At 28.9% G+C, this 18,278-nt stretch overlaps 2 protein-coding genes across 4 annotated transcripts in view; one reads left to right on the plus strand and one right to left on the minus strand.

The window, feature by feature from the left end:
• The window catches only part of LOC106690129 (uncharacterized), a 38,889-nt gene that overhangs the window by 8,869 nt on the left and 11,742 nt on the right, over positions 1–18,278 (minus strand). Inside the window, exon 4 of the mRNA XM_067052595.1 lies at positions 4,769–4,838. Coding sequence (XP_066908696.1) covers positions 4,769–4,838 — 70 coding nt within the window. The remainder of the gene's footprint in view (positions 1–4,768; positions 4,839–18,278) is intronic.
• The window catches only part of LOC106690131 (uncharacterized), a 21,740-nt gene continuing 3,961 nt past the window's right edge, over positions 500–18,278 (plus strand). Inside the window, exons 1-5 of one of the 3 annotated variants that reach the window (XM_014435454.3) lie at positions 500–543; positions 11,782–13,951; positions 15,035–15,307; positions 16,411–16,594; positions 16,830–17,044. In XM_014435454.3, the coding sequence (XP_014290940.1) occupies positions 11,794–13,951; positions 15,035–15,307; positions 16,411–16,594; positions 16,830–17,044 (2,830 nt within the window). In that variant the 5' untranslated portion in view covers positions 500–543; positions 11,782–11,793. Of the gene's footprint in view, positions 544–7,815; positions 8,115–11,781; positions 13,952–15,034; positions 15,308–16,410; positions 16,595–16,829; positions 17,045–18,278 lie in introns of those variants that run through there. The other 2 variants (XM_014435455.3, XM_014435453.2) reach the window with 2 other exon arrangements.

The raw sequence follows: 18,278 nt of genomic DNA on the forward strand, positions 1-18,278 counted from the left end.
TTATCATCCACGGTCAACTATCTCTCATAATTATATATTCCTTTATTTAGGGTGAGTAAATAACATTCAAATGTAGTTAGTTTACCGGAGAAAATATGAATAGTATTTTTAAAAAATAGTTTGTTTTTTTTTAACCAACACTTTCTTCGTTATTGTACGAGTAATAAAGTAAATTAAGTTTCAAAACTTTAAAGATAATTTCCTAAATTTAATTTAATTTTGCAGAAACGCAAATACTCGCCATCACTAAAACCATTTTTGAATGGAGTTCATCGAAGATTCTCGAAATTAATTCGCAGAAATAATAAGACAACTAATAGACAAACATATAAACAAACTTACATTAATTTAAGAGAAACATCAATAAAATGCTAAGAGATAGTTCTATTAATAATTGAATATTAGTTTTAAGAAATTGATAATTTAACCGTTCGGGTAATGTCGGAAGTGCTCGTAATCATTCGTGTTTAGGAAAACAAACAAACCCTCTCATTCCATAGCGAATAGTCCAGTTGATAGGTCTGTAGCGTCCTCTTCTAACGGGTAAGTGGTTGAAATATAATATATACATGGGTTATGTTAACATATAATATTGTCGTAATATATAAATATTACGACAATATTATATTATATATAAATAATAACAATATTGTTATGGTTCAAACTTATTACATTATGCCATGAATGACAAATCAAGGATTATTCTTTCAAACATTACATTCAAGTACTAAATTTTTTTCTATTTGTTTTCCTATTTAATACAAGAAATGTGATACAATATCAGTTAGTATTTCCTTTGTTTATTTATAACATTATAAGTAAAGACCGGATTTTTGAGAAGTAAAAAACATTCTAGAATAATAAAGTTTATATTATATGTGTATATTATGAGAAATTTAGTTCTAGTATTAAATATTAGGCAACAAGAACAAAAAAATTTCTCAAAAAGTGCAAAAGGTGCAATAAAAAAATAGTGTTATTTAACTGTCTTTGACATGATTCGAATTTGTGTTAAGGTTTAAAAGAATTTGAAGAGCCGGGGAACAAAAGATGCAATACCACGAAAATCCGGTCTCAAATTATAAATTATTTATTTTTCTCGTTTAGCTACGACCAACGTTAGCCTGCTTAAATTAACATATATTAAGGTTTCACTAAAGAAAAGTTTGTAAAATATGAACTGGCATTGCTCCTAAAATTTTTATTTAATGAACATGTTATTCTCTAAAATGGGTGAATTTGTTTTTTTTTGGGGGGGCGGCGGGAGGAGGGAGGGGTATTTTTTACAGCAATAGTTATTAGTACTAATTTGTGTGACTATATAAATAGCGACCAGGAATTTACCTGGTACTCAAAAATATAAACACATTGTAGGTTTTTATACAAAGAACAACTTTGCGGGCCTGGTAAAGTACGAATAGATGTACTCTTCTGAAAATTGTTGGGTTCGCCCTATTTTCATAACACCGACTACAAACACATATTTTCTGATGTGTATATATATATATATACACACACACATATGTATTTATTTATACATAACCATTCACAATTCCAGCCTAGAAATTATGATGCAATATATACAATAATATATATTAGTGTAATGGTTAGCCAATGTACATTTTTAAATAATTAGGTATACCTTAGGAATCCTAGGTATTTCGTAATACAGATTTTTGTAAATAATTATGTTTCAAAATTATTAGATTTTTCCAGGTAAAATCTTGAATCAACCAGACTATAAAACGTTTAAATAAAGAGATATTTCATTAAAAAGTATTTTTAGTCAATTTTAAAAATTTAATTCCTAAAAATGACTTTACTAAATTATTAAGTATTATTGCGTTTCATTCACCAAAATTTCAATTAAAAATGTCATTACAAATGCATTTAAATAAATTTCAACTGTCAAAAGCAGTAACTAACTGTTAGAAGTCATTATCAATTACATGGTGAGGAAACGGATGTCGATACACGTGGAATTATCCGGGTTTTTCTCAAGGAGAAAAGTTATTATATTTTCCAACATACGTAAGTGCATAGATACAGAGTGCACCATTTATTTAAAAATAAACCTGAAATAATAATAATAATGTAACTTCTACATCGTTCCGCCAAAGGGGGACAGACTACGGCTCCGAGACACGAGCTCCAAAAGAGGCCTGGCTGACCAGTATTGTATAAATTTATAGGTTTCGGTGTTGAATTTAATATTTGACGGGAAACCGGGAAAATTTGTCTTAGAGGTGTCTTTTCACCGAACTAAGGAGATGTTCAAGATTTTATTTTAATGATTAAACGAAATTAAATGTAAATATATAATCAAAACGACACTCTGAGTACAGAAAATTTATTTTAAAATAATATTACCCATATTTAAAATGCTCTGTATGGCTAATGCGCTTTTAAGTTTTCAATAAAAAGTCAATATATCCGATTATGAATGAATAATGAGAGCTCTCATCATGATAACTTTTATTTTTATTGAAAATATTGCTCTATAAAACTTATTTTAGAAATGGAATTTAAAGTTTTTTGTGTAGAATTTTAATTTGTCAAAAAAACTTTTACTTTTTAGAAGTGGATAGAAACCTTTTCAATTAAAAGGATAACAGTGCTTAATTTAGACTAATAAAGAAAATATTCAAACAAATCAAAATCCGTAATAGAGTAATTACTATAAATAGATCAATAATAATAGAGTCCGTAATAAATTAAATTTATCAATCCTTATAACGTGAATTTTTTTCCATATTTCAGTTTTGCTTTTGTTTGCTTGAGAAAAATAAAGATATTATCAAAATAAATTAATTTTTTAACTTTGTAAAGCATATCGTACAATCTTTCCCTTAACTCTCATCAGAAATTTTTTTTTAGGGCCACATTAACGCGGAAAAACCTTTGTATTGAAACAGCATGGTGATAATGTTTAAATAAAATACAGGAAATGAAATTTGTCATGTAAAACTGCCGATCAGTCACATGAATCTCAAAAACATAAAATATATTTTTTTAAAAATACATAGAACTGAATTAAATAATTTGTAAGGTGTTTTTTTTTTCAAAATTACAAAAAATTTTAAAAACGAAATTTATTTTAGGTCTGTTAAGAGAAAAAAAAATAAAAGAGAAATGTATTGGGTTAAGAAAATGTGGGGGAAAATGAGAAAAAAAAAATGTTTTTAAAAAATAAAATATAGAAAAAAGATCATGTATTATTATTATATATTATAAATTGAATTGACAGTACTATCCCTATATATTATAAGAATTAAAAAAAAAAATTGTCTGACTAGGTATAAGTAAGACATGCATTTAGCAACGCAATACAGTTGGACAGCTAAATTAGTTATATTACGAAATGATTGCGAATTTGCAAAAATATAATGATTAATGTAGGCTTTGCTTTTCTTGACACATATATTAGTAGAGAAACATTATTTAATAATTTAAAAAAAAAGGAATTTTTCTAATGGAGCCAATACATGATTATGGAATCATATATCACCGCGGTATAACGAAATCTTCGGTTACAGAATATGTTCAGGGTATAATTCTTAAAGGGGTTTTCTTGTTCTACTGCGGTTCCCTTTGATTGTCCCAAAGACAGTAGGGTTGTCAAAAGCAACCCAAGTCTACGTTACTATCCATAGAAAATTTCAAATACAAAATAGTTTTTTTTTTGTCAGATGTGCTACTTATTCAAGTAAATAAGTGATGTATAACATGAAATCTTAGACAATTAGATTTTCTGTTTCCACTGTATAAAGTACTCCTGTTCCTTCCTATGGGAATCTTCGGTTGTTTGTTTCTCTAGTCAGCAAGAGATAATTGGCACCAGTGATTTTACTGAGCTATGACAATGTAAATAAATCATAAAAACGAACTTGTTTTCTTTCAATAAAGAACAATGTTTACATTGGTAGGAGTTATTAGGATGTTTGATATAAATAATTTTAATATGATCAATCAATATTTATTTTCGATAATGAGAACAAAGTTCGCCATTCATACCCCTTCTGCATTTCTTAACAAATTAATCTATTAAACTCCAAAATGGTCCGTTTCAGTATTACCAATTTAAGGCATTACAATTATCATCTTTGATCAGACCATATTAATTTCTACACAAGCAAATAGTTATTTAAAAAAAAAATTAAATAGAACTCTATATACCAAAATGTTCTCTTCTTTTTTTTTTTAAAAAAAAAAAAGAAAAGCGAGGGGGAGCTATAATATTTTAATTGTTATAAAATACAAAGAAAACGACTTACGACATTAATAAATTATTAATGGTGAGAAGATAGTTGACCGAAGATAATATATATGAGGAGAAGAAGATAACACAAAGTTAAAAACCGTATTTATTAAGTGGCAACGTTTCGGCCAGAATTTCTAGCCTTCTTCACGGATAAGAACAAAAAACAAGATAACCAGTGAATAAAGGGTGTATAGAAAGATTAAAGTAAATAACTGTACTGAATGAATATAGATAAAAATAAAGTAATGAAAGAAGTGGGGAATAAAACTTATATATAAGTAATTAAATATCTGAGTAAAATAACATAAATAATAAAATAAAAATATAATGTTATATAATGGAAAGAAACTACAAAATATGAATAATTTAAAAATTAAAGTTATAGAGAGGGAAGATAAGTAACTAACATTAATAAATTTAATTAATTTACTTTTTTTAACTAGCGACATTTTTTAATAATGTTGTTATCATATATTTCTTTTCATATAATAAATGACTGCTACTCACTGCTTTGATTTCCGGTATATTTCTTGATAGTTGTCATATTGGTCCCAAAACTGCTGTTGGAACACTGAACCTAGAAGGAAAACAGAAAGTGGTTTAAAAAAAATAATAAATGGTATTAATAAACATAATGTCTCATTGATTAATATAAATTAATAAATAAAATATAGTTTTGCAAGCTATTGTAAGCTTTCATGAACAATTGTTTTAAGTATCATACTTCAATTATATTTATTTCGTTAGTACATTGGCACCAAAATACAAAAATAGTTAAACATTCTTTTACTGGTTGCTGTAGGGTCTTTAGTCAAGTCTCGGGGACTTTAAGACATGAGGGCCCCCAGAACAGAAATGGAGTCCTTCAAATTATATAATGAAAAACTTTGGGTTATAAATAAAGAAAAAATTTTCGTGCAATAGCATTGTTTGTTCTCTGGCTCTGAGCACCGAAGCCTCGACAGGAATTCGAATCATGGAAAAAACATTTCAATAACAATAATTTTATATTGCACCAACTTGAACGTTTCCTGAAACCCCTGGTTCACCACAAAATTGTACGTTTTGAGGGGGTTCCTTCACAAAATTGCAAGTTTTAATTATTTTGGACAAAATTTCACGAAATTGATTTCAAGATGGTCGGATGGGAGGGGGGAGCAGTCAAAAAGGAACAAAAAATTACATATTTTTGTACATCTTATTTTATTTCATCTTTAAATATTTTCATCATTTTTAACCACATCTTAGTTTACTTTATTGTCCTCTTATTATCATAAATTGTCAACATATTTTTAATTATCTTTTTTAGCCCTGATGAAGCCCTGCAAAATGGGGCGAAACGACGGAAAATAAATTTGTTATTGATTTTTGAAAGTACACCCGACCAATTCCTTCTTATTCAGTTATGGTCAATATTTTGTATAAATAATATGATTTTTGTATAATGCTTTTACTAAATCTCATTTAATGCTTATAATATATTTCTCATATTATATAGGCCGATATTTATTTATCTCCATTTTATTTAATTATTTATTATAAGAGTCGAATTCAAAGTAACAAAAAAAGTAATTGTGAGAGATATTTGACCATGGATGGATGACATACGAGAAGATGGTTGGGGGTGCGGTCAAAATAACATAAATAAATTTATGCAACTTATTTAATCGTGCCGTTTCGGCGAGAATTTCTATCCTTCACCAGGGCTAAGAACAGAACAAGATAATAACCAATGAATACAGAAAATAAAAAATAAAATTTAAACAAAATGAAAATTTATTTTCATTATTTAATATTTTATCTTTTATTTTCTGTATTCATTTGTTGTTATCTTGTTCTGTTCTTAGCCCTGATGAAGGCTAGAAATTCTAGCCGAAACGTTGGCACGATTAAATAAGTTACATCAACTTATTTGGGGTTTATTTTAACCGCACCCCCAACCATCTCTTCCTCATATCATATGAAAGATGTATGTTAGGGTAGCCTGATTCAGTTTTCTTGTCCCGAACGAAGCCGAGAGTCTCCGAAGGTGACCGATTCCCAGCTGCTCGTTTGAAAAATAAATTCCTGCAACTTCGACAGGGATTTTATCCCACTAGAGGGAATTTCTACTGGGAAATGTTAGTAGTGAAATCCTCCACTACCTTCCCGCCGCTCCCTCACTATTCAACTTCCTTCCTTCCTGTGTTATTTGTTTTATCTGTAATTATGAACTTTTTTGTGAGTACATATATGAATAAAATAATTGTTTAATAGTTAGTCTGAATATAACAATAATGTTCTCTTGAGCTGTAAATTAATAAGAATAAGATAATTGTTTAATAGTTAATCTGACTAGAATAATAAGGTTCTCTTCAGCTGTAAATTAATTAGATATTTATTTAATAGTTTGGTATGAATATAATAATAAGGTTCTCTGGAGCTGTAAATTAATAAGAATAAGATAATTGTTTAATAGTTAAGTATCACCACGAACCTTATTATTTAATTCAGATTAACTATTAACCAATTTTCTTATTCTTATTCAATTACAGCTCAAGAGAACCTTATTATTATATTCAGATAAACTATTAAATAAATATCTTATTCTTATTAACTTACAGCTCAAGAGAACCTTACTATTATATTCAGACAAACTATAAAATAAGTATCTTATTCTTATTAAATTACAGCTCAAGATTACCTTATTATTCTAGTCAGATTAACTATTAAACAATTATATTATTCTTATTAAATTACAGCTCAAGAGAAACTTATTATTCTAGTCAGATTAACTATTAAACAATTATCTTATTCTTATTAAAAAAATACCATATAAAATAAATGCTTCAGATTTATTTTCAGGTTACAAAGTCTAAGTATTATAATTTAGTTCTTCTAACGTATAATAAATATAAGTTAGAAGTAAGTAAATGCATTTATTATAAAATATTTATAAGCCAGTACTGCCGCCGAAAATAGTTAGTCGGATAATAGATAGATAGTCGAAAATAGATAGATAGTCGATTCGGGACCGACAGTACACTCACGTCTCAAAAAAATTGACTTCCGCCATTTTGGGGGAGCTGAGGTAAACATTTACCCGAACACAAAGGTGTGGTTAGGGGTGGTTGGTATATGGGCGTTGATGACTTCCGGGTTTTACGCACTAAAGCTCCAGCCAACAACATACGTTTGGATATCGACGTTTGTTATTTTCTTTGTTTATCAAGAATCGGGAGGCATTTTGGATTTGCAGCAAGAGGTGTGTTGAACCAGTTTAAGATAATCATCTCTTGCTATATTCATTCCATGGACGTCATTGTTGTTTTCAATCCCTGAGTAAGCCTGCCCACGCGATCAGTTTCGCTTAGTTTGATATTAACTTACGAATTGAGTCATTTTTTTTTTAATTCTCCACTTATAATTCCTTCCCTATGGTGCTCGGGTTGGAGCCCTCCACTGCCCCGCTTGTTATACCAACCTTCTATTTGAGGACAAACGTAGTCACAAGGAAGTTTGAAAAATGCATCGGAAGCGGGGATAGGTGGGAGTGTGCGCGTTCGCTACGTTCAAGGTTCTGTTATTCACTGAATTTGATTCTGTGATCCACAGAACTGTGAACAGTGCTCGCGAAAAGTGGACTAAAGTTTATTGATATCATTTATTACTAATAAGGCGGTATGTTTTTATTTATTATAATTTTTTTGGAATCAATATAGTTATTAATAATACAAATGGAGAAATATTACAAGTAAGCCAACTCAGAAAGGCAGTGTTTGTTAATTCGTATCTGCATTTACGAAATCTAGTAGCACAACTAGAACTACATAAAATAGTCAGAAAATTTATCTTCTCTTTAAGAGGTGTAAATGTGAGTATAAATCTATAGTTTTGTCATAAAACTTAAAAGAGAGAAATTTACTAAATTTATGTGTAGAATTAATAAATAAAACTAATACAAGATTTTATTAGACTGATTTATATAAAACATAAAAAAGTCTATAGTGTGTGCATTATAAACATAGAATATATACACATTAAACCTAGGGTGGATATATCATGACTAATTCATATTTCCAAAACTTCTTGATTACCTTTTTTATCTAAATTAAAGTTCTGAGTCAATCTTTAAATTTACTAAATTTGTTATCTACTAGGAGTTTTACGAACCAAAAAAAGTGCTTTGAAAAATCACTATCCAAAGCACATTTTGGGTTTTTGAAAACTACCAACTGATAATAAATGCATCAAACTTCAATATTTGCCCACTACTTTAGATAAAATATGTGGTTAGTGGGTTCTGCAATTAAGGTAGTAGTAATATCGACTATCTCAAAGCACAAATGAAATAGAAAAAATTTGCAGCTGATCGATCGCTCTAGTTATAAGTTTTGTTATTTTCATTAAAATTTTAACTTAACGTTATTTAAAGAAAATTTACTTTACTTAAGAACATTTTGTTTTTTTTAATGATTTACATCAGAGAATAAAAGTTTTTATGTATTGTTGTTTTAATAAGTGTCTCGAAAAATTAATACAAGTATTTATAAAATTAAAATTATTAGTATTATTTCTGTCTAAAAATATTATCAAATAATAAACTTGACTAGAAAGATATTTTTTTTTTTTCTGGAATAAGGTAGGCTGGTGGATAGATTCCAATGCTTAATGAGCCTGATTCAAATCCTGGTTTGGGAAATTATAACTTGACATCAATAAATTTTCTCTCGAAAATGGAAATTAGTTGACTGGCTGGCAAACTGATTTGTGAGTGACTGACATCAAGGCGCTGTGTTGACCACACTATCCTTCAAGAAAACTGAATCAGGCTACCCTAACATATATCTTTCATATGATATGAGGAAGAGATGGTTGGGGGATGTGGTCAGAATATAACACAAATAAGTTGAAGTAACTTATTTAATAGTACTATGTTTCGGCCTGAATTTCTAGCCTTCATCAGGGCTAAGAACTAAGAACAAGATAAGAACCTAATAAAATAAATTTGAGAGGAAGAAAATGTATCTAACTAATGAGATATGTAACCATAATATTATAATAAAGAAACAAAATATAAAGTTTTTTTTTTTTCCGGCCAAGATTCCCATTGGAGTCCTTACTGCCTAACCATGGTTGGGGTTCAAAGTTCTTCATTTTGTGGGTCCGCCACTCAATGAAAAAAGTCAACGTCCCAGGCCATATTCAAACCGGCACCACCAATAGACATCTAATTGGTAAGACTGAGTCTTAACCACTGAGCGATGGGCAGCCCAAAATATAAAGTTAAGTTGGACAAAAGAAGTGTTATGGTTACATATACTTTCTTTCTCTCAATTTTATTTTTTCTTTCCATAATTTTAATTTTTAAATTATTAATAAACTAAAACATTCATATTTCTTTGCATTATATAACTTCAAATTTTTATTTTATTTCCTTAATTTTACTTACTTATTCAATTACCTATATATACATTTTATTTTCCACTTCTTTCATCACTTTATTTTTATTAAGTTCATTCTGTACAATTATTTACTTTATGGCATTCTGTTTATATTTTATTTTTTGTATTGATTGGTTATCTTGTTTTTTGTTCTTAGCCCTGATAAAGCCTAAAAATTCTGAACGAAACATTGACACTATTAAATAAGTTATTCCAACTTATTTGTGTTATTCTCTGACTACACTCCCAACCATCTTCTCAGCATTACATCTTTCATAGGCTATTGTGAGACTTTCTTATTATTTATTAATCTACGTTAACCAACCAATGGCTTACATTGTAAATTGATATATCTTATTAGATAAGAAAAGTTGTCCTGCTGGTACCATATGTTGAAGACGCACTGTTCAAATATGTTTCTATTCATTACTACTAATTTTTTTTTTTATTTTATTAGTTATATAATTTACATAAGATTTTACAAATTTGAATGTTTTAGAGATATATTCCCATTAGCAACCTACTATATTTCTGTAATTTTTTATACATGTTTTAGTATTATTTTTAACAATTACAATATAGAAATTTCTCTCAAAACAAGGTAAAATTAATTGAACCCCTATGCAGTATGGAACCTAACAAGATTTTGGTGAAAAAACTACATCGATATTTTTTTTCTAAAATTTAATTTTTCAACATGAGGCCAAGACAAAGTGTTCCTTTATATCACAATTAAATATAGATAAAGCTTTAGGCTTTTTTTGGGAAATAAAAAAACTATTATTATAGCTAAGAAAATATAATTACAATGGCTGATTGCTAATTGTATACGTAGGTTTAATTGAAGATCCCATGGGCAAGAATATGACATACCACATAATGTAAATTGTCTAATAGAACGGTTTCCAGCAACTCCTCTATCCTTATTTAATGTTTTAGATGCGGTCAAAATATAACACAAATAAGTTGAAATAACTTATTTAATTGTGCCAACGTTTTGGTCACAATTTCTAGCCTTCATCAGGGCTAAGAACAGAACAAGATAACAACCAATGAATACAGAAAAGAAAATATAAACAGTATGACATAAGGTAAATAATTGTACAGAATGGAATTAATAAAATTAAAGTGATGAAAGAAGTTCATCAGAAAAACTACAAGAAAAACTTCTTTCATCACTTTAATTTTATTAATTCCATTCTGTACAATTATTTACCTTATGTCATACTGTTTATATTTTCTTTTCTGTATTCATTGGTTGTTATCTTGTTCTGTTCTTAGCCCTGATGAAGGCTAGAAATTCTGGCCGAAACTTTGGCACGATTAAATAAGTTACTTCAACTTATTTGTGTTATATTCTGACTACAACCCCCAACCATCTTCTCCCCTTATCATATGAAAGATATATGTTAGAGTAGCCTGATTCTTGACATAACAGTTTTCTAGGAGAATAGTGTGGTCAGCACAGTGTCTCGATTAGTAGTGACTTGATGTCGGTCACACGCAAATCAGTTTGCCTTATTTGAGTTATATTTTGACCACACCCCCCAACCATCTTCTCCCATAATTCATCCACGGTCAACTATCTCTCATCATTATATAGTTTATGTTTCAAAATATAGGTAAATATGATGAAATGATATGTTTTGTAATGCAAACAAACATGATAACAATATTTACAACAATGAGCATTTTTTATAAAATTATAATTGTCTTCGAAATTGTGGCTTATCATGTTCTTGTCCATTGTTCATTATATTGTACAAGTCTTATAATTAAATAATTTTGTCATTTAGAATAATAAAATTATTATAAATAGTTTTATTGGAATAACCCTTGATTCCAAATTCCTACCAGTCCCTTTCCTGCTCCAACTCAGCTTATACTGAATAAAATTTGCCCTTCCTAATTGTTTTCAATGAAACCATTTCAATTGAGTTCAAAATAGTAAAATGATTTGTAAGAAAGTTATAAAACTATTAAAACATGCAAAATAATGTTATGTTTCACTGAAGATCATTACAAATTCCCAAATTCTTCTAACAAGATAATAATTTAAAGGTACTAATTTTTTTTTTTTTTTTTTTTTTTTGGCAGAAATCCTGCAACATGGCAAAAAATCATGATAGCATCCTAGAAAGTATGATTGATCAAATGGCTCAATTAACAGTTACTGAAAAAGGCAATACAATACAACCATTAGAAAATTATTTTCCTCCTTCGTTTAAAATTCATGATTACAATCCTACAGAAAATAAAATCATCAAAACATCTATCCTTGATGATGATATAAAAAATTGGCTTCGCAATCCTGCAAATAACAAATTTGTTTTCCAGTGCTTATTATGCTGCCAAGAAATGACCTTTCACACAGTATTCTTGAGGGGTGACTATGTCCTAAACAGAAGTCATCTCTTGACACCGAAGCATATGAGGAAAGTGAAAGATGTTTCATGTGTTGGAGTGTTACTTGTATCATCGCAAAAGTTCATTATGTGCCTTGATAGCATATTTGAGAAAAGATTAATATTTAATGTTATGAAAACTGTAAAGAGAAGAGAAGAATTGCAAATAAATGATCAAATCAGAAATCTAATTTTTTGCTATAATTACTCCATATACACTTTCGACATGGCATCAAAATCTTTATGCGAGATGGATATAAAGTGCGATATTGTTGATTTTATGATAGAGTATATTAGACCTTTATTTAATTTCCACTGTTTATTGTGTGATATCAAATCAGGAAGTTTTACTCAAGTCGTGAAACATTTAGGAGGGAGGAAACATATCCAGAAAGTTAAAGGAAGCAAAGGTGTTATCATCTCCATTAGGGATTTTAATCTATTCGTTGCTTGTAATCTGGATGAACTTTCGAGTTTCATTTTCTTAGATCACTTAAATAGTTATTTAGAAGAAATAGTAATAGCTTCTACGGGTACTATTATCATTTCAGGATGCCACTCAAAAGAAGGAAAGCAATCTCCCAAAGATGGAGAGATCAGGGTCAATGTTAAAGCGATTCCACTACCTAATGGTGACATTGCTGAGAAATCCATTAAAGTAACAACTAGATACAATAATTTTTTAACTGATACATCTGAAAATGAATTTTCAAACGATAAATTGGCAACAAGGGAATCTAGAATAAATAGGCAAGGAAATGTTACTATTTATGAATATTCTAACCAGGATTTTGAAGAACATTGTATGGATAATATAATCCATGCATTGTTTACCATTGGCTGCAGAATATGGTGTTCTCGCTGTAGAAAGGGAATTTTTACGTTACAAGCTCTACAGACTCATCTATCTTCCGTTGAACATACAAAAAATATGAGGAACAACGAGCAAATTGGATTCATGTGTCATGTTTGCAAGATCTTCTTCATTGAATTAAAAGGAGAAAGTTTGGTTCATACACACTCAAGTTATCAAAATAAACAAATTATCAAAAAACTTTCTGAAGGTGGTATGAAATCTCTTGGATTTAATACACCGCTAAACAACAGTATAACTGAAGTTTACAGAGACTTCCTTGACAATATAGGGGAAGCATGTAAATTTTGTTGCCTGGCCTGTAATGATTTCACAAAACAAGAATTAATGTATTTAGGTTATCATGAAATCAGTACTCGCCATAAGAGTCTTGAACAAACATTCATTTGCACCTACTGTGAATGGTGTAATGTTATCTACATTGATACTAAATTTGACAATATTTGTAGACAATTTGAATTACATTTTGCGAAGCATCTTAATGACAACAAAGGACCAATTACATTCAAGATGTACGGTATACTCGACAATAATAGAACATGTTATTCATCAATTGTTGATAAAAATTTTTTCTTCTTCCAAAATATTTCACTTCAAGAAAAAAATGAACTTTTCAAAGGTCAGAAATTGACAGTTTCGTTTAGCCAAAATTTTACTCAGTTCGAAAACCCTGGGGTTTGCTTCTCTGAATTTGGCAAAAGTGCACAATGGGATAACATTGATTTGTTCAGATATTTACAACTATATACTGATCTAACTGGCAAAAGAATAGAATTTTTCGAATGTTGTAATTTGAAAAATGCAACCAAGGCTGAAATATTCAACCATCTATTCGTTTCTGGACATCAACTTAACCAACTCTATAAGAAAGAAATTTTTATCAAGATTTGTGACATTTGTAATTTGACTATTCTAACTGGTAATATAAGGGACCTACAGGAACATTTCAACAATACTTGTCATATAAAAAAATTATCTACAGTTATAGGTGAGCAAAAATAATTATTAACTTGTGTTGTATTTTTTTCATTTCAATTATATGTATTAATTTTAATATGATCCAAGAATCTACAAAATTTCAAGCCATATTTTCCACAACTTTATGTATGTTTTTAAATGTATTCAATTTGATATTTTATCTAATTTATGTCAGACACTATTAAAGATCTATTTCATTTTACCTTGCAAGAAGCTAACAGGAGATTAATTCATCTTGTGAGTGAGAAAAATGGATGTAAATCAATAGATATGATTCCCCTAAAACTAAGATAACTACAGCAATTACAATTACCTAGGATTATGGTTACCTAGGATACAGTGGATAAGGTAAAACTACAATTACAATTAGCTACCCAGTGGATAAGGTAACCGATTCTCTTCCCTGCCCACTGCCCAACCAAAACATTAAGTACCATCACTTTATATAAGAAGTTTATAGAATATTTTGGAATAATAGAATTTCTCCAGTTGGATTCATTGTTTTTCAAAATTCAAATTGATAAAAAAAAAATATTGAAATTAATATTCACTGTGATTAACATATAGTTAAGGAAGTAAGTCTATAACACAAAGAAATATTCTGGATTTTCTTTCCTAAGAAGTTGTTTGTTTTTATTTATATAGATGTTGAGGTGAAGAAAACTTTCATTTAGAAAATGAATAAGTTTATTTTAACTTCTATAAATTATATTCTGTATGGGGAGTCTCAAGGCAGCTCCAGCAGCTTCCTCCATTTTATTCCAAGGGATATTACCGGCTTCAGCTTTATTATTATATTTATATATGTATGATATAATTTATAATTAACATTTATAATAGATTTATATATAAATCTATTATAAATGTTAATTATATATGTATGATATAATTTATAATTAACATTTATAATAGATTTATATAAAATAATTTAATATATGTCTAAGATTAAAAAAAAAAAAAAAGTCCAGCCAGAATAAGGAAGCTTTAAATTTAAAAAGATTTTCAGTAATATATAAACATAATTTAATTTCATAGATCTATCAATGCATAAAATTGACAAAATTACCTGTTATTTTTTTAATATCATTTTTAGGTTTGCCTTTTACAGCTCCTCTTACTTTTGATAGGAAGAGTTTAAGTTTATTCATGAATATGTCAAGAAGTTCACTGAGTGAATTAATTAAAAAAATAACTAGTGAGATGAAAGAGAATTACCAAAACCGGCAAACAATTTTTAACCATTTAACTAAGGATATTTTGGCGTTGATGTCGGATAAATTTCCTGATTTGACGGTTACTTTCTATGGATCGCGTTTGTCAGGACTAGCTACAAGGGAAAGCGATTTTGATGTTTTCTTGAATCTTGGTAAGTGTCTGTTTATTAATAAGAACAGATAAAGTCCTAAAACACACTATGACAGCTTCTTTTGATTTTCCTCATCTTTACCCACTTATTGAGATAATTCAAAGACCCATCTTGACTCATCTCTCTTTAAGTCCATTCTTTCTGATTGAGTTATAAAGATATTTTTCAGGACAGCTTATAAGTGTTAAATGGATATCGCTCCGCTTGAGGATGAATTTAAACTTTGATATTGGAGTATCTTATAGTGGGTCCACACACTTATATAACAATGGCAAATCAAAGGAAGCTTGTACAAGAGCTAATGCTGCATTAAAAAATTTGTAATAAGTTACTATTGTTTGAAAATTGCCAACGGATAGTGACATCTTTGCTCTTCATTTTTTGTATTATTTTGATTCTTTTTTTTTTTTTTAAGAGTTGTTAAAAATAACTAAAGAATTGTCCTTACCTTCCGAATCAATAATTAACTCAGATTAAAAATTGTATTTTTTAAAATTTCATCAATTGAATGAGAATAAATTCTTTAACATCTTGTAATTTAACTTTATTGGTATATTTTCTATTAAACAGAGAACACATATACATTTAAAAAAACATTGTATGTCTGGGTAATTTAATTAATAAGTATTGGACAAAAATATTAGGATCAAAGTTGAATTTAATAGATACCTGGTATAATTTCTATCATTCACCATCTTTGTAAATACTAAAACTCTGTTTTATTTTACATGTTTTCATTTTGTTGCTTTGTATACTAAAATAGTTCAAACTGAAAGTAATAGCCATCAAAATTCTGGTGTCTGCTATGGTTCTCGGAAATATACCTGCATGCAGTCTGTAACTTTGCCTCTTAAACAAGCGTTTATAGAAGTTTAGGACTTGCGTTTAATGGCAAGTGTATAGACTTGATATAGTATTATAATAATAGAATTGGCAAAAAAAAAAAACATAAAAGTTTTAGTGCAGCTGAGAGTTGTGGTTCCCATGTCACTATCTGGTAGTTAATAACAATTTAAATTGAAATTGGAAATATTGACTAATTGAATTAACAAAACTCTGTAAATAATTTTGTATCTATAATTTATTTAACTATATTGTTACAGGAAATGATTATTTGTATGAAGTTAAAGATTTGTTGGGCATACAAAACAATTTATTTAAACTTATTGTTTGTATAAGTGATTGTGCTGTTCCTGTCATACAAGCAGAACACAAGGCTACTGGTTATATCTGCGAATTTAATATGAACAATCCTGGACAGCATGTTAACACCAGTAAAATAATAAAGTAAATATTTAATAAGAATTGAAATTTCATAGAATTAAATCGTTAAATGTGCAGTATGAAATGTAACATCGACATTATAGAATAATCCAAATGATCGAAACTAATCTTATTCCATAATTTCAAGACCTATTTAAATAAATTTTGCACTTAGCATTATGGTTAAGGAGTAAATATAATTTAACAATTGATAATAAATTAAACTAATGGGCTGAACTTATAATGAAGTTATTTTCAGAATCCTGACTGATCTTGATGAAAGAGTGCTTTGGTTGTTGGCTGCTGTCAAGCATTGGTCAATCGCTACAAAAATAAGAGGCACCCATATGTTTTCTAGCCATGCTATTACTTGGCTAGTTCTTTTTTACCTGATGCAACCTGATTTGCGAATCATTCCTAATATTTCTTTTGTCATTAAACAATGTGGTGATCTGGACAACTATTGTGACGAAGGTATGTTTTTGGTGATTTACAAGTATTCTAAGTGCTTAAAATTTGCTAGGGACATAATTATTGGTAATGGTGTAGCCATAATCTCATAAACTTTAAGTCTTGTGGATGTGAAACATCAGCTAAAGGTAATAATAAAACATAATGAAAGGACAGTATGTTTTATTTACTAAGACTATTCTTCCAACAATAATTTCTCACATTTATAATGTACAGTCAAATCATATAAGCTGGTAGAAAATAGGGTAAGTCCGAAAATTATAAAAAATTGAATTTTCAATTTCAAACAATTTCTCAGTTTAGATAGTGCAGCAGGGTATGATTATGAAAGGAAGTATTCTGAGAAAGTTTCTCCTTAACTATTGGATTTTACAATTCCATACAGTTCATATGAACTTAGCTCTAAACCACACAACTGCAGAAAGGACATTGATCACCTATCCTTCAGTTGTGGTGTTCTGCAGTGCAGAGAAAGTGGTCAGGAACTGTAATGCATATGAGACAGTGAGGGCCGTTATTGTTCTGGAAAATGGGATACCAAGATATTGGTACAATATTGGAAAATAATTGTCTGTTGCGGGTTAAGATAAACTAGCATTTTTGATGGTTCGTCTTTGATTGGAAGAATTATCAGATTTGCATGAATATAGTAAATTAAGCCTTGTATTAGTTTTTGAACTAGTTTACCATTTTCCTTTGGCATCATCTCATATTCACATTATGTATAAACTCTTATGTTAATTTGGAAGGAAATAAGTAAGGATAAACAATTTCATAATAAAGCCTTTAGTCAATCTATCTCATATTTGCTAAACAAACTGCTATAAGTGTAACAAATATAACAGGAAACCTTAATTCAGAGTATTATAACAGGGAATCATATCTTTATAATGAATAAAATTTCATAAGAAAACCACCCATTGGCACCAATATAAAAAAAAAAAAGAGAGAGTTATAACAGGGAAATTTTTTCGGGAAATAAACAGGAATGTTGTGTTAAAGTTTTACTGTATTTGTTTTTCGTTAATACAAAACAGATACTAATTTCCATTTGTTATCTAGGTTTAATAATGTTTTACCTATATCTTCTAAAATACTTGAGTAACATACTGTTGGATAGTGTGGCATGGCAAAAAACTATCTCTTTTTTACTTCCCCCCTTGACCAACTCAGGAATAATTTAAGACAATATTTACTGTATTATTCTGTATTTTTTTTTTTATCTCCTTTATCATAT

The sequence above is a fragment of the Halyomorpha halys genome, unplaced genomic scaffold (genome assembly GCF_000696795.3).
Source record: "Halyomorpha halys isolate HHAL.00 unplaced genomic scaffold, Hhal_1.1 Scaffold1584.1, whole genome shotgun sequence".
NCBI lineage: Eukaryota > Metazoa > Arthropoda > Insecta > Hemiptera > Pentatomidae > Halyomorpha > Halyomorpha halys.